The sequence below is a fragment of the Brienomyrus brachyistius genome, chromosome 7 (assembly GCF_023856365.1).
Source record: "Brienomyrus brachyistius isolate T26 chromosome 7, BBRACH_0.4, whole genome shotgun sequence".
Lineage (NCBI taxonomy): Eukaryota > Metazoa > Chordata > Actinopteri > Osteoglossiformes > Mormyridae > Brienomyrus > Brienomyrus brachyistius.
In genome coordinates, this window is record NC_064539.1 from 29,160,438 (window position 1) to 29,184,518 (window position 24,081).

Sequence of the window (24,081 nt, forward strand, 5' to 3'; positions counted from 1 at the left end):
GATCCTGTGAGAACTAATGAGGAAGAGGCAACAATCAAGACGAAACAGATGTTCCTCTGTGGGTTTCCTCCTTAGAACGTGACTGTGCATGTGAGCGTGCTTATGCACTCGATAAAGAGTGAGTCCCTGTGATGGACCAGCATCCTATCCTGGGCGACATCGATGATGAGGAGAGCCACACCTGAAGCTCAAGGGAGCTGGCAATGTGTACAATGTGAAGCATGGAGAGAACATCCATCTCACTGTTGATGAGTGGTGTGGGGCTGCATGAGGTGGAGAGGGAGGACCTACCACTTGTACGTCAGAAGGAACCCGGGACAGGAAGTCCAGCAGCTCATTGTTGTCGATGCTGTAGGGGTCGCGTAGTTTCCTTGTGAACTTGTTAACACCTGTGGGCGATAGAGGGCCGGCTAAGGAACGGGGCGGAGCAGCATAGCCTCAAATCTCCTGGGCTGTGGGTTTGATAGCGTGCAGTCTGTATATTCTCCTTCAGGTACCCTGGTGCCCCCCCCCCACCCAGCATCAAATAAATTCTTCGTAAGTCGCCATTTTTATGAGAGTGTGTGCCATGCGATGGAGCGACACCCCGTCTGTGGTGTCCCCTGCCATGTTTCCTGGGACAGACTCCAGGCTCTATGTGAACTTGGAATGGATACCCGGTGGTTATGGAAGATGGATGGATGGATAGATGGATGATGCAACCATCCAGACTAAATAAACATAGAATAGATATTCAGCAACATGAGTGGAGGGTTAGGGTGCAGAAATTGAGGGTTGGTGTGTGTGGTTTGGGATGTGGATCTGGAGGCAGACCGACTCCCCGTGTGAAGGGGAAACAAAGGGGCTTGGTGGGCAGCCCCCCCCCGCCCCCCTGCGCCCCCCCGCGCCACACTCACCCCAGGCTAGCACGATGTACCGGAGAGGAATGAAGTAGACCAGCAGGGTGGCCAGAATCAGCACCACAATGGCGAGGCAACTTAGGAAAGGGACAGCCCAGTTGAAGGTGCTGTGGGGGGGTCAAAGGAAAGGGATTACAACCGTTGTATCATTAGATGTACTTAGTACAATGGTCAGTACCCTAATATATAACCATAAACTGCTATTTGATGATTTGGTACAAGTTAAATTACTGAGTAAATGCATGATTGACACAGCATTTGGATTTATTTTGGGGGGGGGGGGCATTAAATATTATTTGAAACATTATTTCTCATTAAAAGGGGTAACTACAAATTGTACATTAACCCAACGACAGCCAACCAGTAAGTGATATGTACTGGATAAATGGCTTTGCTGGAATCACAGTGGAGGCCTCCATCAGCCTGTCGTTCTGCTGGTTCACTGCTACATGTCAGAGACATCGCAGACTCACATCGGCTCCTGGCATCGATCTATCTATCTATCTATCTATCTATCTATCTATCTATCTATCTATCTATCTATCTATCTATCTATCTATCTATCTATCTATCTATCTATCTATCTATCTATCTATCTATCTATCTATCTATTCCTCATGTATTTTAACTGTCTTCTGTTGTTCAGACAAATGTTAAATACAGGTTTACAGCCGGGAACAGCTACACCCTTCTGGCGACACAAAATAGAAAGAAAAAAAGTGAATTTTCAGTAATGTGTCATATATTTTACAGCACTTGGAATCTGCAGCTTAATAACTTGCCGCTGTATGTATAGACACTGGCTCACACAGACACCTCTAAATGTATTCATCAGAATTATTAGGCGCAATTTTCATATAAACGAGATGCAAGGGACAGATGTGTGGCAATGCCCCGGGGCGGCGGCTGGTACTCACTTCTTTATCCTCTCCCCGTAGGACGCCACCTCGCCCAGTGCGTTCTGCACACTGATGAACACATCCTGGATGGCGTACAGCTTGTCCATGAAGCCCTTTCTCTCAGAGTCCTGCACGCACATGCAAAGCACACAGGCCGTTAGCGGCTGGGGAGCTCAGAGACGGGTCTGCTACCGGTCACTTTGACTCACTTCCTCGCCCCTAAACTATGGCAGTAGTTTGATGCTGTGCTTAATTACTGTTATTATTTTTCTCAGCTGAATATTTATAATGTTTATAGGAATAATACGAGAGCACTGGCGACACATGAAGCCAAGGCGATACATTTTATATTTGATATAACGCATTTGCACAGAAGCACAATGCAGAAAGTCGTTTTGTAGAAGCGGCAAAAGGGCTTTACAGTGAATTTCCCAAAGGGTATTTTCCAATTTTCCAGTAAAAGGAAAAAAACGGAAAATTATACACTAACGGAAAAATGCATATATATATATACATATATGATCTACATATTATATATACAATACATCATTCATCATGGCAAATGCCACCACCGCCTGCTTCAAAACGCGCTTCAGAAAGTGCATGGCGTAAAAAAAGAATAAAAGGACAGACAAAAATGACTGGGTTTACATGCAGACACACAAATCGAATCAGCCATGAAACAGCAGCACATCAGAAGCAGCCGGAATGCCGGGACGGGGAGAGCGAGGCCCGGGCTCGATCTGCCCCAAACCTCAAGACAAGGGGCGACGGTCAGCGGAGGGGGGGTCTGCACAGCTGAGACGCCGGTGCTCTGGCTGAATGAAACACTAACCAATGAGGCATTCCGTATTCCTGCTGTTCATTTAAGCAACGGCAGCGACCGGGGGATCTACAGCTGATTCCCTGATGCCTGCACCTCCAGTGCGGATGCTGTACTGCAGGGGCGCCTCTCACTTTATCTAGTGTCTGGCACTTATAAGGTCCGCTGCAGCTTCAGCCAGAAGAGACCAGAAAAGGTAGAATGCATTTTCAACATGACTGGTCCCAGCGTAACGCAATCCCCACTGACCCCCACCACCCGTCAAGGTCTCAAGCTAAAAGAAGGCCACAGAGGAGGGGGCTGAGGGGGGCAGATTTAATGCAGGAGGACCACCCCCCTACCAAAATATCCGCATTAAACGTATATACATAGGCAGAAATATATGCTTTCTCGTCTGTGTACTTTGGCGTTTCTCAGAATTCTGGCAGACAGAAAGTCCCACGGTGGACCGCTCTCCGTACATCCTCATACATCTGTCCCTAACGACAGAAATGCGATTAGCGGGCCGCGGGTATAACAGACAGCCCGCTGGGAAAAGCAGGCGCCGCTCGCTGCGGGCACAGGCCGCCGTAGCGGGTAAACTCCTCTCTCTTTTTTTTTTACGCCGCTCCCTAACGACAAGAATAGAGCGCTTGACATGGGCCCATCAGTAAAAGTGACCTATAAAAGTGAGGAATGCCTCTTCGCAACGCCGGGCTGAGCACGCACCCCTGCTAAACTTGGACTCCCCTCCCACCTCTGCACCCCTTGGCAGGACCGGCGCTGCACCCGCGCCCCTGTGGAACACACATGAAAAATGAAGCTCCGCGCTGCCAAGAGGGCCCACATGGCTGAGCGCCACACAAGACAAACAGAAGTAATTAGACAGCGTCCCGGGGTTATTTTCCTCTTTTTTTACAAGACGTTTCTTTCTTCCCGCGGCTCCATCTGTTTCGCGTTACCCGTCAAAATAAAACTGCGTGTACGTGAGCCCTATTGTTTTCTGGGGGAGGCCAAGCCCAGGAATGGCCCGAGGGGGAGAGGAGCCGGAGTGCCGGGGTGGGGGAGCGATGGGGGTCAGCGGTCATCGGAATCCAAACCCTCGCCACATGCCTCCCAGACCTGGGCTGACTCTCTCTGAAATGCTGTCTTTTCTGTCCCGGGTTGAGTAGTGGGGTGATGTGGGTGTGTGTCTGGGTGGGGGGGTTCTATAAGGACATTTATAGAAGAAACACTAGAGAAAAATGTATGCTAATTTTTCAGTTACTGCAGCTTAAATGTAGGCTTTCCATGGTTGGAATATCGCAGTAATGATCAATCGTCAATTAATATGTCCGAATATCCCAACGCACGATCATGCAGCCGAAAGGTAAAACACCCGTAGATAAGTGGCATTAATGTCCGCATTTACCATCCCCCGTGCTCGCGCCGTGGGTCTCTTATTACCGTCAGCAGCACCCGTGCATGCAATGCAAGCCCAGGCAGACTGCGCAGCTGGTCTGCAGCTCTGGCCCATTTGCACATCGGCATGATACCGGAACGGGTGCATCAACGAGTCCAGCTGCCTCATCCAGCCTGGCGCTGAGTGGGTGTGACAAACGGGGGGGGGGCCTTTAATTTCACCTCGCGTGGGCGGGAGGGGAACCATGGGCACCCACTTGATTCCGCAGAAGGTAATACGGACTCAGGTTTCATGACGTCACGTAGGTCCCACTGATCTGGCCGGTGACGCTGCCAGGAGGACCGGGCTCCTTAGGCATGACCGACGTTGGACATCATCACCTGGGCGTCTTAATTCATCTTCTCAGCATGTTCATATCCCTTTATTTTCTTGAGATTTCTCCTAACCTGGTTGTGGCAGAGAGTCTGCTACATATATACAGTGGCTCAGGGATCACGGAGTACGAGGACAGATGCCAGGGCTTCACGCATCAGTCTATTTTCCGGGCCGCGTATCCAGGAGAGGCTGCCGACAAGCCTAGGGCCACGAGCCATAAAGGTGGGACAGCTCCTGGACGGAATTCCTGGGACTACAGAAAAATATATATGCATTGCAAGTTTATTAGGACAATTTTATCCAAAGATAAATCACCTTTAAGCCAATGCCCACAGTCTTTGACTGCCAGAGCATGATTGCTGAATTGGTTACGGCCCACACGGGTCATCATGACAGCACGTTACAGCACAAAGGATCACTGTGACTGCGGGAGAGCTCCTTGTACAGGAACCGTTACAAAGGAGTTCTAGCTTGACCACATTTTAGAATCTGTGGCCATCTAGGTCCTTCTTTTTCACTATTATAACCCACCCCCAATGCACAGGCATGCAGCTCCCAGAACTAATCAGGCTAAAATGTGTACAAATTAAGCAAAATGTTTAGCCATTCGAACGATGCATCTGAGTGATCCGGCTACGTCAGTCAGTATCCCCGAGATTTAAAGTGCATCCTCATTATTAAATTCCTGGATTTTAATGGACCATTCTTCAGATTCTGTACATACCCCCATTTGATCTACGTCTCCTATTCATGCTAAGAAATGGGGCGCTGTAGTCTTGCCCAATAGATTATTAACATAAATTTATTTTAGACGCTAATATCACCGCCCACCATTATAATACCTACAACGGATACAGATTTCATTGGAGTAGAAAGATTAATTACGCTAGTCAGCGCGTTCTAGCAGTAATTTGAAACCGGCGTCTGGTCTGGCGAGTCTATCATGATCGAAGGAGGTTTGGATTTGCGAATTAAAACGGACATTTTTAACTCTTCCTAATGATTTTACTACATTAATGCCAGAGAACAATAAGTCATAGCAGCAAGATCACAGTGTAAAATGAGGGAGCTGTTATAACGTGAATGTCAATCTGCTATTGAATCAGACTAGCAAAGAATGATGTTGATTTTGCAGAAATACTGTTTATCAGCTTCGGTGCTGATTTCAGTCCATTATTTCAGTTGTGACATGGAGTTGTTATTCATAGAGGATGCTTTAGTCTATAAGGTGTCAGCATGACCATTGATCTGACTGCGACCATTACCCCACCGTAACCCATGACCCAACCGTGACCGAAGAGTCAGCACTCACACTCAAGTTTAATTTGTCCTTCCCAGAAAAACTGCCTCCGCAGCATGAGGACTGAATGATACCAGTCAAAGACCCTGGCATGTCACTGCAAGGCAACAGGAAATGATGGGATCAAGGAAGTGAACTGTGACCAAAAGGGATTCCAAACCTCCCCTTTCACATTCAGACATATATCTGAAATCATACAAGCAAGGAAATTATTTCTTGAAATACTTCCCTTTAAATGTAAAGTCGCTCTGATTTGAGAGCACTAGCAAACTTACACCCTAATCAGTTTGAACAGCCGCAGCGTAAATCCCTCACAAGACGAATGCACCTTGGATCCCACTGAGCACCACACAGCGGCTGCTGTAACACCCTCGTTCGAGCATTTAATGATTCCTCAACATTGCCCCACACTGGATCTGTTTACCTGGCAGTTGAATTTGCCTGGAAAGTTCACAAACCTCCTTCACCGTGGCCCCTGACCGAATCAAAGAGGCACAATGGTGCACGAGGCTTTTATTAAGATTAAAAAAAAAAACAAACCAAGTGATGAAAACAGAACTTTAGAGCAGCTGAAGGTAGTGTTGCTTGCATGGCCTCTGGCCACAAGCACATAAAAGCAGGAGATGCTTCATCTCTCATTTTGATAAATGATTTATTTTGCAAGTAACATGTTCTGGGAGTACAGGGTGTGCATATTTCCCCCCTTTCTTCCCTTCTTTCATAACCACATCTTACAAAACCACATGTATATGTTTGTTTGACCTAACAGGGGAATGTCCAGGACACTCTCACTCGCTGTCCCAGGTCCAGGAGCCCAAACCCAGGCAGATGAAATGCGGCAGAGCGGCAGTCACAGGCAGCGAGCGGAGTCCGCCAGAGGAGTGCCGTCACAATCTCACCGGAGCAATCCTCCTTGACCGCGGCCATCGCAGAGAACACACCGGTCCGAGGGCAAATGTACAAATTCATATGCAGAAATAGTTGGGGGAACCTATTTCCAGCCCGACCTCACCGGCAGCCGCAGCCTGCAAACAACAGCTAGAGGCGTCTGTCCTCCTAACGGGGGACAGGCTGCCCCCCCCATGGCCCCCCGAGGTTCCGAGCTTGCCGGTGCTCCATCAGCCTCAAGGTCGGCTGAGGCTCCCGCCTCTCCCCCACCAGCCTGCGCGACCCCGCCAGCACGAGACTCGGCCTGCCCCGCACTGTCCCTGGCCCGCCTCTCCTTCCCGTGTCCTCGCAGGCTCCCAGAATGCCCGTGCTGATGAATGGAGCCCAATTATTTTCATCCTTCGCTGTCCTGGATTCACGACGGCGCTCTCCATCTTCCAAAAACAAGGTTGTCAGAAGAACATGGCGCCACTCTGAGTTCCGTTTTGCCTGCCGTCTTTCTGCAGCGGCCGTGGCACACCGTACGGGTCAGAGGGTGCACACGGGTCCATAGAGAGGGCCCACATCACAGAGACTCAATCAGCTAACTCTGCCAGTCACCCTAGATAACACAGCGATTACATCTTTAACTATCTACGATATTCATTCAATGAGTGTAACTTTTAAGTCATAATTATCTGGTTATTAGACCGTTTCAGGATCAAATTCAAAATTCAATTTAAGAATTCAACATAGATTATTTGTCAGGAACAGTGGTATTAAATAAGTCTTATTTACAAGTGAATTATTAACAGCGAAATATAGATTATGGCTTCTCGAAGAGTATGTCCCCAGACATTTCACCACACTGGTCGTCTTCGTGTCCTGTCATGTGTTTGGCTGTGTTTAGTGATACAAGGGTTATAGTGTCTCGCATCTGATGCTCAGCACTTCAACCAGTATGACAGTGACTGCCCCCCCCCACTGATCCCAAATCCCAAAAAACAGTGGTGACACCGTGCCTTCAAAGTTCAATGGGGAAACTTGTAACATGACACCAAAAGTGAGTTTCTGAGGGAACGACAACAGTCCCAATCAGCAAACCTCTGTGAACTCTGATGCCTTCTGACTCAAAACCAGAAATGTCAAACCTCCTTCGTAACAAAAAAAGAACTCACTCACACGGAGCTGTGGGTTCTGACCTCAGAATTCAATCTGCCACAGACATCAACAAGCGTATAGTGGAGTCCTTTCTTCTTTGACGGGCCATGCCCATGAACTAGCCAGTAACATGCCATTTCAGGGGAAAAATGCTCATTGACATCCGACGTTCTGTCCTTTCCTGTGTGGAGCTCTTTCGGTACATCTTCATGACTTAAAGACAACCCATTCCGCAAAGTAAAGGTGTAATTGCCTTGTACACCTCGTAGATGTCTCCAGAATCTCTGATGTTTTCATTGTTTCTTTTTAGTGGTTGTTTAAACGGCCGACGGGTGGGCATATGTTCACATCCCCTTACGTATGATAAGGTTGTCAGGACGTTCTAACGATTTTCACTATTCCGGCGAAAAAAACGCAGAAGGATCAAGCATACCTCGAGTATCTTTGGGGAATACGAACAATACGACCGACCTGAATATTTTTATATAAACAATAAAGCTTTTTCTGAAAAGAGGCGAGGTCTTTGTTCTTCCTACTTTCATTTTTTTTCTTTAACAGTTCATATGAAAGTCACAACATCCTTCACCTCGTGAAGCTCCGCTCTTCAGAGGAAAGCACACACATCTCCAGGCAACACAAACTTTTTCTCTCTCTCTCTCGTTCTTTTCAACTAAAAGTGGAAAAAACATCTCGTCGCCCGTGGCCGCGCGTGGCAAATCGCAAGATTAATGTCCCACAAACAAGTTTGCCGTCACACAAAATTTTAAAGCTGTAAAATAATCCATGTATGCTCTTTAGATCCGTTACATTCTAGTACGACACTATCTGCGAGATCGGAGAGGGGGGGCCCTGTCGCACAGGCAAATTTCCTCCCCCATGTGTAATCTACAGATCAGCCCTACTGTAATTTCAGACTTTACTATAGTGGTCACGATTTAGGATCCGTTTCTACACTTTTCTTCCTTTCTTTGAATAAAAAGGTAAATCCGTTTTTCATTTCCCTCCATTTCTGCCCAATGAACCAGATCTGACATGTGAGAGGTGTTTTTTTTATATATTTTTTTTTCTTTTCTGTGGTATTTGCTGGGTCTTGTAACCTCCCAGGTACTATAACTATGAGCTAATACTCACAATCTGCTGACATATCTAACTGCCTCGTTTTATCAGCTACAACTGCTTCGTCAGTCTGCAAGACTCCCCCTTACAGGCACGAACACGATAACGCCAAAGAGATTCTTCTATTTTTTTTACCTGCCGGTTAAACAGTCAAAAAAATATAACTATATAAAATTCGAACATGGTGACAATCCTCGATCCATTTGTGTTGGATTTTACATGCTGTTTGCAGACAATATTATCAGTCTTGTTTGTATGTCAGATTTTGTGAACAATGCATCAGAAAAGCGAAGTGTGCTGGCAGATGACTGTCAGATGTTGATCAACCACACAAAAGACACACCTGTGCACAGCAGAGTGATATTCATTCACTGTTTCCATTCATTAATATTTCCTCTGCATGCCTTTGGACAGTGATTCTAACGGTACAGCCCCCACCGGTATACGAAGGTGGAAGTGAGCCTGTCTGACGGTCACGGCAATCTGCCCTGTCGTATCTGCAGCTTCCAGCCTGGGTCAGCACATACTCCCATGGTCCCGCAGCAGGCCAGCACTGTGATTCAGAGATGCCAAGGGCCACATGTGGTCACATTCCGGCCGTGTCTCTCCTATGTGACTCTTTTGTAGAGCAAAGGCATTTCTCACCTTCCTTCTGTGCCTTGTTGACGACAGTAACAAACTGGAACTTGCTTCTCCCATCAAACCTTGCTTTCTATTTCCGAGATTCGAGCTCGGAGCCTTTCCAGTTGATGACAACACTGGTGATTAGACACCTTCGGGGAATGTCAGAATTTCAAAAAGCTTAAACTCTGACCCAGAAATCGCACTGGGAAAGGTGATTGAAAGCTGATTGCTTTTGCATTTTGACATCATACACATTGCCAATGTTATGTGACGGCGTCTACGTCCGTCTAGGGGAATCCTGTCTAACCAAATCTGTTCGGCGGTAACAGGCTGCCCCACGTCGCGACACACAGACACGTTCACCCGCTCATTGTTTTACTCTCATACATACGTCACAAGGTTGACTGAACAGCGAAGGGACATCATCTGGGACCAGACAAGCATTCTGCTGCCAGTCTGCTCGGCCAATCGGAGAACATGACAGCCAGGCCTGGTCTCATGGGGGGGGAGGGGGGGCAGCCGCGTTGCATTAATGACACACTCATTAAAATTTGGTTAACACCATAACACTGAAGACCACAGCTTACGAACCCCAGCGGGTGAGAACAGGTGTTCTTCTCCCGTCGTTTGGAGATTGCTGGGGGGGGGGGGGGGGGGTTGTCTGGGACCCTGCGCTGTAGCACGCAAGCCTAACGTGGCTGCACTTGTGACGGAGTGACTGGGAGACCTTGTCGTGGCACGCCACACTAGCGCTAACGTAGCTGCAGGCTTAGCAGCAGGCCAGGTGGCCCGCGCAGTGGGGGGGCTCTCTGTGTAGCTTTCACAAGCGGAAACATGGTAGAAAAAAAGACAATGACACTTTGGCGTAAAGGACTTTTTGGACACAGAGTGGTAAAAAAAAACACAGACATATCACACGCAGCACAGTCTACTCACTTTGAGGCACCAACATCCCATCCCCTTGAGTAAAAGTGTCCATTGTATGTACAAACATGCTTGTTTAGTCAATTAATTGAACAGCATGTTACCAGTGCAAGGTAATTAATATGCAATTGCTCATTGTACTCACTGCGGTTGGGATGTATCTGATGCTAACTGAACAAATGTACAAAAACTTTCTGAAGGCATTAAGGTCGGCGTAGCTCGGACATTTACGCCGAAAAACAAGAGGAGAGTGAGGGAAATGCCACATTACGCATCTAAGTATACAAAAGGTTAAAGTATAATAAATGTGAAACCTGGGAATTACGTGTGAACAGTAAGCAGCTACGCACTCTGAGGCGGGGACAGCATGCTGCCCCCCCCCCAGGTAACCGACAGGCTTTAACAGAGGAGTTATCAACCCCAATTGGGGCCGACTTTCACTGAGGCAGACTGACGCGGAATGGGCCTCATTTCACAGCCGCCCACAAATCCACTAAATGGAAACACGCGTCAACAGGGACAGGACCCCGGTGAGGGGGCCCCAGCTGGGGGGGGTGGGGGGGGCACACTGAATGGAAAACAGGTGCTGGGGGCTCACGACATGTAATGCCCCGTTTATCCCTGGGAGCAAAGGTTATCCAGCTAATGGCAGCCTTATGGGCAGAGTGATGTGGGGGGGGGGTGTGGGAGGCACCAGCTAAGGTTAAACATCTGGGATGGATCGCATAGTCTGGTAACACATGCTTCAGGTGCAATTAAAATGAAGTTGTGGCACATTTATTGATCTTGTGTGTGTGTATTTTATTTTCACTTTCATCCCATAAAAGGTTCACCACCGACCGAACACTGTAATGCTACACCAGCGGAGCGGAACGCGGACACCGGGCTGGTCATGGCGGGCTTGGGGGTGGGGGTTGGGGGACGACGGTGAGCAAATGGAGGAGACAAATTTGTTCACTCCCCTGATCTACACTCTCTGTGCACTTAACTGAAACGTCGGGGGGGGGCAAAGTTGGGGCAGGGTTACATGAAAGGATTGGTGAGCTGCCGCCGTCCTGTAAAAGAGAAACACAGCCTATCTGCAGCTAAAAGTGAAGATCTAACACAGAAGTAACAGCAGTGGATCAAAAGCTACGCAATTGGACCCAGTAAATTACAGTATTTATGGCCTCCCTGCCTATTTGTAACAATAACAGACTCTTATATGGAGTGATAATCCACAGGCCGGCTTTGACCATGGCCCGCTCAGGCCGTGTCCCCATTCTAAGGCATGGACTTCTTACAATTATCACGGTTTCCATCTGAATTTCTGAAGCAGATTTTTATTTATGGTCGTCTCAACCGCCCGCCCTCCCCACACACCTCCATCTACCCTTTCAATTTCAAAAGGAAAACACATTTGCAATTACCTCAATTTCAGCCCCAATTTGAAGAGCAGGTCCATTCGTAATTACGTCAATTACATGTGAGTTTAAGCAGAAGTGCATTCACTGCTATCGTTCTCATTTGAAATGAAAGACGTGAGTGCAGTCCCCATTATCTCACCCTTTTCCCTTGCCAGTGTTAAGCTGAAGTGCACCAATGGTTGCCAGAAGCTTACACCCCTTGCCAGCTCGTGCAAAGTAGACATGCTAAGACTGTTTAGCAACAGAGGAGGCTTATGGAGAAGTTTAAACCAGCGGGCCCATAGCTGCCATATTGAGAGGCTGAAGGAATTACTGTCATTTTCTAGTGATGCCGGCAAGCCAAGACGTCCATAAGAAGTAAAGATTTACGGTCCGCGATGTTGATTGGACGGAGTAGCTCTGCCTTCAGCTGCTGCCGCAGGATGAGGGGCATCTTGGACCGCCACCAAGTGGTCTAAAGGCGACCGTCGGGCAAATAAGCGAGCGAGTGTTACCTTATCGTCTTTGTCGAATTCCTCGTCCTCATCCCCAAGCATGTCCTCCATTTCTTGCTGCTGGTGGTTGTGCGGAACAAAGACAAGAAAGAGAAAAGGAATGACATCAACCGAGGAATGTTTTCCATAACAGATGGCGAAAGAACAAGTGTGGTCCTAAAATGCTGCTTCCTCCAGCTAGAATCCTCTAACAACATCCTCCACGCATCCAGCACCTGGCCCACGGCCTGTAATCTAAATAGCTTCATCAGCAACTCGGACACAGTAAGGCGAGTGACTTGGCTCGCTGACAGCGAGTCTGAGCGGTTTCAAAAAACATTGTTCTGTATGCAGCATGATGGATTGACCATGTTGTCTGAGAACACTACAACTCAGACTGGTGATGTAGGCTAGAGCCATTGTCATGGATAATACACAAGCAGGCCATCACCTGCTTGCACCTCTACCATCTGGCAAGTGGTACAGTCTAATCAGACCCCACAGAAACAGACTGAGAAACTCTCCTTCCCAGAGATGCGCTGTCCATCTCGTCCCCCCACTTTGCAAACTGACCAACATGTCACTTCCCAGGAAGTATTGTGAATATTGCGAATTGTACACACAGTCGCAAACAGTACAACCATTAACGTATTTCACTGCATATTTGTAGAATCCCCTGCTTAAATTGTTTATTGCTTCCTATATGTCTATTCTCATTTTGATAAGCTATATTTAAATTGTAACATGTTTTTGTGAGGGCTGCCAAAGGATGAGATGTCGCGAAAAAAAATAAAGTTTTCTTTTATCTTATCTTATTTGATCTTATCTTATCTGACGTGGTGGCTACATCCCTAAGCTGACAAAATTTCCCTCCATTTTTATCGGTAAGTAACGTTAATTTTAAGGGAAACAAAAATCTATATGAATAATCCTGATTATTATGCAGAAATTTTTCTAGTTTAAAAATGGTCTGTCGCTGTTCGCTTTATCAGTTAATTATGTTTCCATAACATAGGTAATTATTTAAAGCGCCGGAATCCTATTTTTTTTCCTTATTGTTGGTTTCCTCTTCAAACTAGAGTCAGAGCAGAAGGTTCTATGAACAATCGTTACTGACCTTAAAATGCTACCATGTGAATTTTGAGTAGAGAGTAATTAGTAACTATCCTGCAAAGGCCCCCCTCCACAGACTAGGGATCGCAGATCATTTGTTGGCTCCCCACTGTCATTCACGGCCAATGAATATTCAGAAACAAACTACGCAACTCAACTAAACTCAAGACTGAAACATCACACGGCTATTTCTGTCTGCAGTCATCTTTATTATCCGTTATCCATAAAGTCACCCGTTACTGAAAGTCTTCACCCAGCAAACAATACAGCAGACTGCTTGTGCTTTAGTGCACTTCCCCTGATGACTGCCATAAGCCTCTTATGTTAATGCAGATTCTGCCAAACAGCTGTGTGCTCCGGGTAAACAAGAGCGGGCAGTAACAGTGCGCGACTCGATCAATAATGGCGCAGAGTTCAGCCACAGTTGAGCCACGTGGGCCGGTCACTGGGGCACAGCGCTGCGGGTCTACACGAGCGTCCTACATTAACCGGCCCGTGTCCCTCCCGGTGGGGAGTGGGCGGCAGGACAGGAACCGTGCCAGCCCCAAGAATATCAATTAAAAGTGCAAACAGAGGGACACAGCAGAAACGAGGGCGATAATGTTGTTAAGGACGTTACCTACCACAAGGGACACTCGCTATAGAAGGCGTATGAAGAGATGGGGTGTGATCGTGGGTTTGGCTTTGTCTCAGGTGTCAATGTCGCTCTACCCTTGGCGTGATGTTTGACTTTGAAGAAAGAGGCTGTGTAAAGTTTGTTATGGAAAACTTGCTCTTTGGGAAGGCAAAATAAAAAAAAAATACACCAGATACGGATACGGTAGGATTGCGGGGCGGGGTGGGGTGATTTTATTGACACCTCTGGGATGCAAGCGAGTTGGTGAGCCGAGTAAAACGCACAAATAGCTGTTCTGCTCGTCATGAGAAACGGAAAGAGCCGGAAACCCCAGAGAGACGAGCCATCGATCTCCATCTCTCACTCCCCTCACATAGCGAAGACTTACTTCATACCCTTAACAATTCATGAGCAGCGGGACGTGTTCCCTGACATCACCCCTCCCCCAGAACATCCACACTCTCCCGGTGTCTCTCATTTCTACTGACGTCATTTAAAGCAACTTCCTCCTTAAAAGCTCAATTCCCGAACCTAAGTGTTCTAACCCTCATGGGCGCATGCAGAATAAATAAGCGCTGTCTCAGTTCCCTGGTTGACATGATCAACATGTTGACGATACCGCCGCATACTTTATATGTAGCGAAAGTGCATCTGCGGTAAGACGAGCGTCTGGGCAGCTACCTGGCAAGATCTAAAAACCCTTAATACCTCATTTTCTCTAACACAGGGTGATAATTGGCACTTGATTATTCTGATTTTCCGTAATCAGTGTGTAAAGATGCTGTATCTGGGATCTTAGCCCTGGCCTCCAGCGTGACAAGCTCTGCGGGAGTTCAAACCGAAGCCATCCAAGTCCAAGATGAAAAGAATTTTTTTTATTGGAGAAAAATAGAATCTGTGACGCAGTCCAGCTGCTTTCGGCGCAGACCGCTCCTACACAGCATGCAGACCAGAGACCCCGGGGCTCAAGTTTAACATAAGGCTCCTCTGGCACCCCCAGAAGTGTAGGAGTACATGGCAGGCAGCAGGGGGTGCTGTGATTAAGTGAAAATAGCCCCAGAAAGGGAGGGGCTCTTTTACCTTTGAGGGATGCTCTTGACCTTAATTTTGTTCAGTAAAATGACATGTCCTTGACTGTATAAAAAGAACATAATTTGCCAAATTTACCATACATAATTTATATTAAAAAACACATGATGAAATATATATCTGAGCGTGAGGTAAAGAGTGGTTCAGCAGACAGCAGGGGAGAAGCACCTGAGGAAGACCACCGCAGCCCTGCAGACACCCCTCGATGTTCTCTGCAAAAGCACGTGCTGGTAATTCATCTCAAACTTTTTGTTTGTTGTATATAATTTGAGCATGTTTGTGTGCGTTTCCACCGGATATCCTGGTTTCCTTCTGCAGCCTGACAAACATTAAAGTAAGTTCGTTGTCAGTAGGTGCTGTGCACTAGACAGAGATGGAAAGTTCAGCTTCAGAAAGTACAAATCCAAAGCAAGATTTTGTTTCAACCAACCAGTTGACTACTTTGTGACTCTTCATACTTAACTGGTTAGGTGAAACACCCAGGCCTGGATTTATACCTTCTGCCGCTGAACTTTCCACCTGTGGCACTAGACCGGCACCAGCTGCAGGGTCTCCCCTGTTTCTCGGCCTGTGGTTCCTGGAATAAGTTTCGGGCTCAGTGACCTCATCATGTGGAGATCATATGTATGATTATAAATACTAACAAGGACACTGAAAGTGGTTATTTAATTCGCATCTTTTCCCATTAGATTGATCCGTGAAACCAGTACAGGGACTAATATATAATTGATTTGAAGCTTCGATTAATGTTTCAACCCATGCAGCCACTTCTGATTTTTCTGAAATTTGAAAATCTGTTGCCTGATCCGGGATGGCAGAGACGTGCAGTGATCCGAAACCTACGGGGCGCGATTTCTGGTGATCAGCAAGTCGAACAGCAGCCACGGGAAGTAATGGGCCAGCCTGGAGATCCCAGCTTTGACAGATGCAGCCGCCTAGGGGGAAACCTCTTGCACCTTTTCCCCATTGGTGCAAACCTGTTCCCTCTGGTATTGAGAAGGCAACACTATCAGCGGCACTAGGCATAAATAAAACATACACATGACCTGACTGCGTATAGGTCTATAAATGAAAACTATGCAAGTTTCATAGCACAAGTGTTAAAAAAGTGACAGGATATGCTGTCTGTAAAGCCGAAGGAGCACAGCCCTGGAATGTGTCGTCAAACTGGGGTCCTTGCAGTCCTGGCCAGAGCTCTGGCGCGCTGCTTATCCATTTCACGTAATCGCCATTGTTCCGAATGTGTCGTGCACACCATGCAAAATCCAGAATGGACAGTGAATGAAGCCTGACAGTGAAATCCAATGACAGGTCATGAAACAGGGACACAAACGGTGGAGAACAATAATAATTGTTTTTCCCATATTTTGTGGAAAGCAGGATTACAGGCTAACTGCCCAGACCCCTCATTCTGCCCAATGCCCAAAGAGTTAAAAGCCAAACCTTTTCATCCCATGGTTGTGATTTGCAATGCTGAGCTTCCTCAAAGGCGGGGGACTCCCTCACCGCTCGGCTGCGGTCAGCCGTCGGGCCGCGCTACACCGCGTCAACGGCATCTTCAAAGGGAAACTCAGGGAGCTAGCCGGCGCCATGCAAAAACACATCTACAAGCTGAGAGTATCAGAGGATACCCCCCCCCACACCCCACCCCCCGACCCGTCCACGTAATCCTGTCTGTTAACAAAGTGATGGGTGGCAGCGGCAGAGAAGGCACAAGGTGCCTGGCGATGGAGCACTCCTTTGTGTGAAGTCTGTCTAATTACACAACCGGTCAATATTTACTCTGCGCTAAGAAAGACTGTCTGTCAACATGATACCCGCTGCAGTCTCCTCCACTTAAAGCTGCCCAGACCTGCAAAAATCCCATCCAACTTTACATTTACCTTTCTAGTCTAAAGTTTTGCAAAAATAGTTTTTATTTCAGCACTTGGGGTCATTCTGCTGTCACTTCTTATTGAAAGGGATAATTTAATATTTACATTTCTGGTGAGGCTCCTGCCTCTATACCTCTTTTTTTAAAAAAAATTAACTTTAAATTAATTGAAATTAATTGTAGATCAAATGTATTCTAACTGTAATGGGACAAAAATTTGAAGCCTTTCAATTAGTTTCAAATGTCCCTTGAAAAACAACGCGCTCAGTAACTCAAGCTCAATTCGGCGGCTTATTACTCCTGCCCTGTAATGAACTAATTGGTGTTCTGTCCAATGAGCAGAGCCGTATTCCAGTTTTATTCATTCCAAAAAAGGAGGGGGGGGGGAACATTCCAACCCTCTGGGCTGCCAAGGCAAGGACACAGTCTTCATTATATACTTTGCCATTATACAATTATATGCATACCCTATAAAATATATTTCCCTCTGCCACACCACGTCCTGATCAATGCAATCTGTTCATGTCTGCTTTCTGAATTAGATACGGCTTTTATACTTTTTGTCTCAACATCTGGCAAGACAGCACTAATGCATTCCATACAAAATGGCCTTTTCTGGATTAATCTGGCAGTCATGTTATTTGATGTGACGGACGAAAACTAAAAAAAAAGTTGTAATTTCAGTCATCTGCCATGTTTCTTTGAGCTTTGCATGCATTTCATATCTCTATAACATTAACAGCAAAGTTACACTAGGTTACTTTGAATTAATAGTATTATTTAAGCCTTTCTTTATACATGCTTTTATTCTAGTAATCTTCTTAATCTTCTTGTTATAGTAGCAGCTGAATTTCTGTTTGCTGTACAAGATGCATCTTTACATAAATTTTATAGTTTGTTTTTATTTTATTTTATTTATCAAGTAAAACTGTTTTCATAAAACTTTCTTTTTTTACCTTCTAGGCCAGCCTTGGAAAGATTCCACACAATTTAAGGTTCTTTCTTGTTTTTTCTTTTCCCTTGGCTTGAAAAATGTATTTACTGCTTTAAAATTGGCAACAATGGAACTTTTCTGTTAGAAAATGTTAAATTCATTTTCTCGCTGCAAAATCAATAAGAACAGTGAGATGACAGGGGGCTGAAAACGTGCAGCGAAAAGCTCTGAATTTGGCTTCTCTTTTGAGGTGAAAAACAAAATGTTTGTCACTGTCCACTGCTGCCTGCTTCCCCCAGTTTAATGACCAGAGAAACAATATCGCAAAGGTTTCACTTTTTCCACATAAGGGTCTGTTTAAACATTAAAATGTGCGTGGCATATTCACGGAGATCCTTGTTAAGCAGAAACACGTAGGTGTCCTCTCTTGATTTGAACATCCTTGCCTGGACACCAAAAAGCACGAAACAGAGAAATGTGGACGGAATGGAGTGCTAGGCTGCCACAGAGGAGGCATGGACTGGGCGTGCCCACAGCCATTCCTGTAAGCCAAAGCTTAGCTTGCCCCAGTTACCTCCCGTCTCCCTAATGAGGACCTGGGGCGTATTGGCCCCAGCTGTGGCCCTGGAGGTGCAGACAGGAGGTAAGATGTTATAAAGTGGTTTCATAGCTACACACTGACCACAGCTGCTTTATTTGTATGCAGCAATTTTCAATATGGCAGCCACAACCTGCTGCACACATCCAAGTTTGTGATTTCACCTTCAGCAGATGAAATAGCGGATTTGATGGAAACGGCCACGCATGTGTTTGTGCTGGGTTACACCTGACCCTGAACATTCAGCTTTAGCTTGACCCAGGGAAAAAAACACGCAATTCAAATGAGGTACTGCATGACAAATATGTGTGCCCCTTTAAGAGAACAGAGGGACCACGAGACCCATTCGAACTGATCTGGGGTCAGCAGTGTGGCCGTTCCATTCACAATCCCAAGGCTGGACAAAAGTGAAAAATAGGCAGCAGCTCTGACGATTGGCAGAAAGACCACAGACACGTGTAGAACAAAAGCTGGGCTAAGTGTTCTGTGCAGTGTAAATGTGATTATAAATTAATTACCACGGTGATACCCCATAAAAATGAATCAGGAAGCACAGACTGGTCCGGAAGTGCAGATTAATTATTAAAAATGTCTGACCTTAACGATGCTGGTTATATATAGGGACCTGCATTCAGTGTGTGTTTAAAATTGTATTACTTAATTTCTGAAATTCCTGTAATGTTATGAAATGATTTTGATGTTATGACTAGGTTACCCTTTCCAACAGAAAAACTGACTTAAAAAAATTGAAACAATGCTGTCGTGTGACCTGATCTGTCGCCGTGCATTTTAAATGCGGCGAGATAATTCATTTCCAGACCTGCGTGCTGAGATGTCAAAAAGGCAGCATGCGTCCCGTGCATTTGGGGCTGTCAGAGAAGCGGCACAGCAATTAAGGTTAAATACCTGAAGGTGCCGAATCATACCAATGCCTGTCCTACTCTGGGTTTTTGACTCGCACATTTTTGGCGATGAATCGCGCTCTAGGAGGGTCACAGTGATTTTCTTTTTTTGCGGGACAATAGGGGACAGATTGGGCGGAGGACACAAGAGCCAGCGGTCAGACGACTGTAAGTCAAATTTGTGGCTCACCACCTAAAATCTGCAGCAAAACAAAGCTCGTGAATATTTTTTTTGTTATTATTATTATTCTTTCGGCCTAGACGAGACTGTGGCCGGGACGAGCGACGAGGGAGACCATCAGCCGTCCCCGCAGGAGAAAAGGCTCCTTCAAGGGGCACTATTTCCCCGTGTCCTCATGTGAAGCTAAAGAAACCGCAGTTTTCCGGATTCTGACCTTCACAGGGATACAATGGGGTCCTTTTACGTGCCGGGTTCCTGGACTAATTAGCAGCGGGGCTTTATCCGGGCCAACACGACTTCGTCTCGTCTGGAACGGGTGCGCTCCAGAAAGCCGTGCTGAGGAATCCAAGGACGCCCCCCCCCCCCACCCCCCAAACACACACCCCATTCCCGGCTCTGAAATACTAGGGGAAAAATGTAAACCCCTTCCTCCATATGGACCCTCACAATGAAAAGGATTCTGAAAATAAACATGGGGAGGGAGGGTTGGGGGGGGGGCTCGCAAATTAATCAGGTGGGGTCTTGCTATATAATTTATGTTCCCGCGCCATCTGAATGTGTACTGATGCTAACATTTGGATGTTTTACAAACCGAGGGAACATTCCCAGCCTGGGGGAAGGAGAAGAATTCACCCTCTCTCACTTGTGTGTGCTCTCTTTCTCTCTCCCTCTTCCTCTCTCTCTCTCTCTCTCTCTCTTTTGTTCTCCCTGCTTTTTGCACTCCTTCTTAAGTGGTCTGGAATTTATTTGGCAGTTGCGGGCTGCACATCATCTCCGGGCCACTGCTTGGGCTTGTGCGTCCATGGAGCTCGGGGGGGGTGCGGGCAGTGTGTAGTGAGGGGGGGTCGTTTTGCGTAATCAGAAATTACTGCCCGTCTGACTGGAGCAGAAGCCTCTGTCCTAGAGACAGAGGCATCTTGGTTCAGGTGAGCCAGCTGCAGATGGTTTTGGGGGGGGGGGGGGGGGGGGGGTGACTACCCCGCCTCTACACCTGCAGTCCTTCATTCCACTCCCAGGTGGTTTTAGTCCATTTCGCAAAGAGACCACTTCAGTTTGACCCTTTCTGGCTTCTGGCCTTAGAACGGCAGTCATTAGAGTTGAAATAAACACCAACAACTCCTATAAAAGTAAGAAGTCATTTCATCAGTGCAGGGTGTTAGTCTCCAGCGGGCAGGTCCACTGCTCTGAAACACCAGCTTCACAGTTGTGCTTCGTTATGAACTCTTTCTTATTTTCGTTACTCTGCTGGCCCGAGAAAAACAAGCCTTTGCCGTAATCTGTTTGCGTGTAATTGAAAGCAGACTTCAGAGTTAGGAGGTTACAGCTCATCTGTTGTGGTTACAGTCGTCAAAAAGCAAAACAATAGATGGGAGGAGGGCGGGGGGTAGAGATGGCGACAGCGGAACAGGAGGGTCTCTCTGTCACGTGTTTCGTATCAGACGGACTCAACTCAATAACCCCGTCTCCAAAACCTCGACCTGAATCTCCTGGCCCTCTCTCTTCATGGAATATGACAAATGAACAAACAAACACAGAAATGAAGGCCAGCGCAAGGCCAGTGCTGGCAGAGTATTGTAATAATAAAGTAAACTTTACCGTTAACCAGAAAATCTCACAGTTTTTCAAACCTAATTACCCTCAAAATAACCCTTTATAAACGATCCTGGTCATTAAAACCTATAGTAGTACCTGCAGTAATTAAATATTTTTTAAATTATTCTAAAATATGTTCTTTTATTTGAAATTTAGAATTGATCGAGCATACAGGAAACTAAAGTTTCTGGTTTAGGCTACATTTCTTACAAGCAATGTCTCCATCTAAAGGCGTGTGTGGGAACTGCACCCTCGGTTAGCCTTGACGTGAGAAGAGCAGTTACACAGCTGGGGTCAGGGCTGGCAGTGACGTTACGTTCAGAAGTGTAATACATGCAAACATATTTATGGACATTTAACATTTCATGCAGTACGCTAAATTTGTGAGTTTTTACCCAGACTGGTTTTGGTTTGTCCGTCAAAATAATTCGCCGAATGACCCCAGTGGTTGCCAAGGTCTCCGATCTTGCCTGAATCTCCATTCCCATTACATTAACCCTTGATTTGCTTAGAACAATCTCGTACCCAGAGTGTAATATGTGACCTGAGTGGCAATAAAGGCGATGCATTCAACACCCACTGACCTATCCGTGAAAGTGTTCCCTACCTAGCACAGAGTTTTAATGATTAGTGCTAACGTAGCCTGTAGGGTTGCGAGATCGACTGTGTTCCTCGACATCAAACTTCTTTCACGGCGGCGTCGTCACCTGCCGCATATCGCAGGACAGCGACAGCGGTACAGAAAGAGACAGATTCCATAAAAGGCCATAGAGTCAGTGACTGAACTGCGACGGCATTGCTGGTGGGAATAACAGACAGTGAGGTCAGGCACCCCAGGCCAACACCGGAGGCTTTTATGCCGGGGGGGGCTGGAGACGTGGGGAAAGCATAGCATGGTTTTACGACTAGTTCATGACCACTTGCTAAACTTCGCGAATTTAATTCTGAAATCACTCTGCCCATCTCCCGGAAAATTTAAATACATCCTGAACAGGCGTAGTTAAAACCTGGCCAAAATAAAAAATATAAAGATTATAGTTATTCCGGCACTTTCCCTGTCCCTCTTGATTTGGTATCGTAACTCTGTTCTCTGCAAACAGGAGGTGCCTCTTTTTTCCACACGTTCTCATTAATGAGCAGCGTATTCAAATCCCGTTTCTTAAGCATAATTTGTAATTTTAATTCACACCGCTGTGGAAAATTACTTTTTTTTTTATTCCTCCATTATCTAATATGAATCAGAACCATTGCTTTAACTATGTAATCATGAAAAATTAAGATTCCTGTTAAAAACTTGATTTCTTAATTGGAAAGCAAAAACCTGCCAAAGAAGGTACTTATTAAATTTAATCACCATTGTGTTCACTTAAATTTCAACTGCGATATCCTTCTTTTCAGGTTCACAAACACACTCGTGCTTGATTATGAATACTCACTTTGGCATCATTTAAATGAGGGAATTACATTAATAAATTACGTGGCAGGTGAGAAAAATAAAACAACTTAGGGGGACCAGTACTGACATCTTAATTTCTTCCCCACATCTGCATTATCATTTTTAGCATTTAAAAAAAAAAACAATCATTTAAAACACAAAGAAACTGCATCACGCAGCCAAAACTGCATCAGTCTTCCTTCCGTAAATATTTGGAATGTTGTTGCACCAAGAAAAAAACAATACAAAAAAACGTACAACGATATATCGTTCAAATAAATGACTAAGAGAGGCTGATATGGTTCTGACTCATATTAGATAACGGAAAAGTCATTTCCCACTGTGGTGTGAATTAAAATTAGAAGTATATTACACATTAATTGGTTTAAATTTAAAATAAATTAAAGGACTTAAATTTACATTTAAAGAAAGCAATAAAATAATTCTACATTTTTTTTGCATATATTGTAAATAATAAATATAATTTGATTTCATTTTATTTTATTTCATAAAAATAAATGGTAGGCTGGAATGTTACCTTGGGGGGCTTACTTAATTGTTTGGAGATATTTTATTAGCTAATATTTTTTTTTCTCCTGACCGCCTGTCAGGATTTGATAAGGAACCCGGGAAATGGGTGTATCATTGATAAATGTGGCAGGCAGGCGGGACACATTTCAGACACCTTCCATATGTACACCATGCATTCCACCTGTGGGTCAAACCTCACCCCTGACAACCCCGAGTGAGACATCCCCCCCTCCCCGGAGCCCCACTTGGGAGCGTGCAGGCTGCAGAGACCTGGTATGGGGACGGGGGTACAGTTAGGGGGTCCGTAGACCAGGCGGCCCGCTCACCACATCGCCCTGCCGTGAGTCCCGGCCAGCCGCCGGGCGGACGTAGTTCCAGACCAGCAGCAGCAGCAGTGCCAGCGGCACCATGAAGAGCTGGAAATTCCAAACCACCAGGAGGAAGATCTGGGTGAGAGGTGGGAGGAGAGTGGCAGGGTCAGAGGTCACGGGGGAGAGCCTCCTCTATCATATTAAAATACAAAAATAAACTAATAATACTGAACAGGACGAATATCTGTGTTCAGTGCTATTTGCTATCTATAAAATTCCGCTGCTCAGCTGCATGAGAAGCTTTTCCGTATGACTTTATCATTAAACCTTCAGCAGTTTCTGCCGGACCTCTTCTTCTTCGCCGAGAGCCTCAGTTCAGTTCCCCGAGGAAGGTATGCAGCATCTCACACACGTGTCAGTCTGTTTGGCCGTGCATGAGACGCACGCACAAACACACGCATACCGCCAACTGAAATATAAGCTGTCCGTGATTCAAAGCAGGCACGACTCCCCCCCGGGGAAGCACGGCAATAGCCCCCGCCTCAGACCCCAGGTCTCCGCAGCGATCCCAATCGAGGGCTGTCCTCACTGTATTACTATCACAAACAGGGTGATCTGCAGATATCTGTCTTGAATAAACTACACCGTCTTCTGGAT

General features: G+C 46.2%; 1 protein-coding gene across 1 annotated transcript in view; it reads right to left on the bottom strand.

The window, feature by feature from the left end:
• Positions 1-24,081, bottom strand: part of LOC125746073 (multiple C2 and transmembrane domain-containing protein 1-like) — a 130,137-nt gene that overhangs the window by 5,999 nt on the left and 100,057 nt on the right. Inside the window, 5 exon segments of the mRNA XM_049019684.1 lie at positions 292-389; positions 897-1,006; positions 1,817-1,926; positions 12,270-12,329; positions 23,440-23,559. Of these exon segments, the coding sequence (XP_048875641.1) occupies positions 292-389; positions 897-1,006; positions 1,817-1,926; positions 12,270-12,329; positions 23,440-23,559 (498 nt within the window).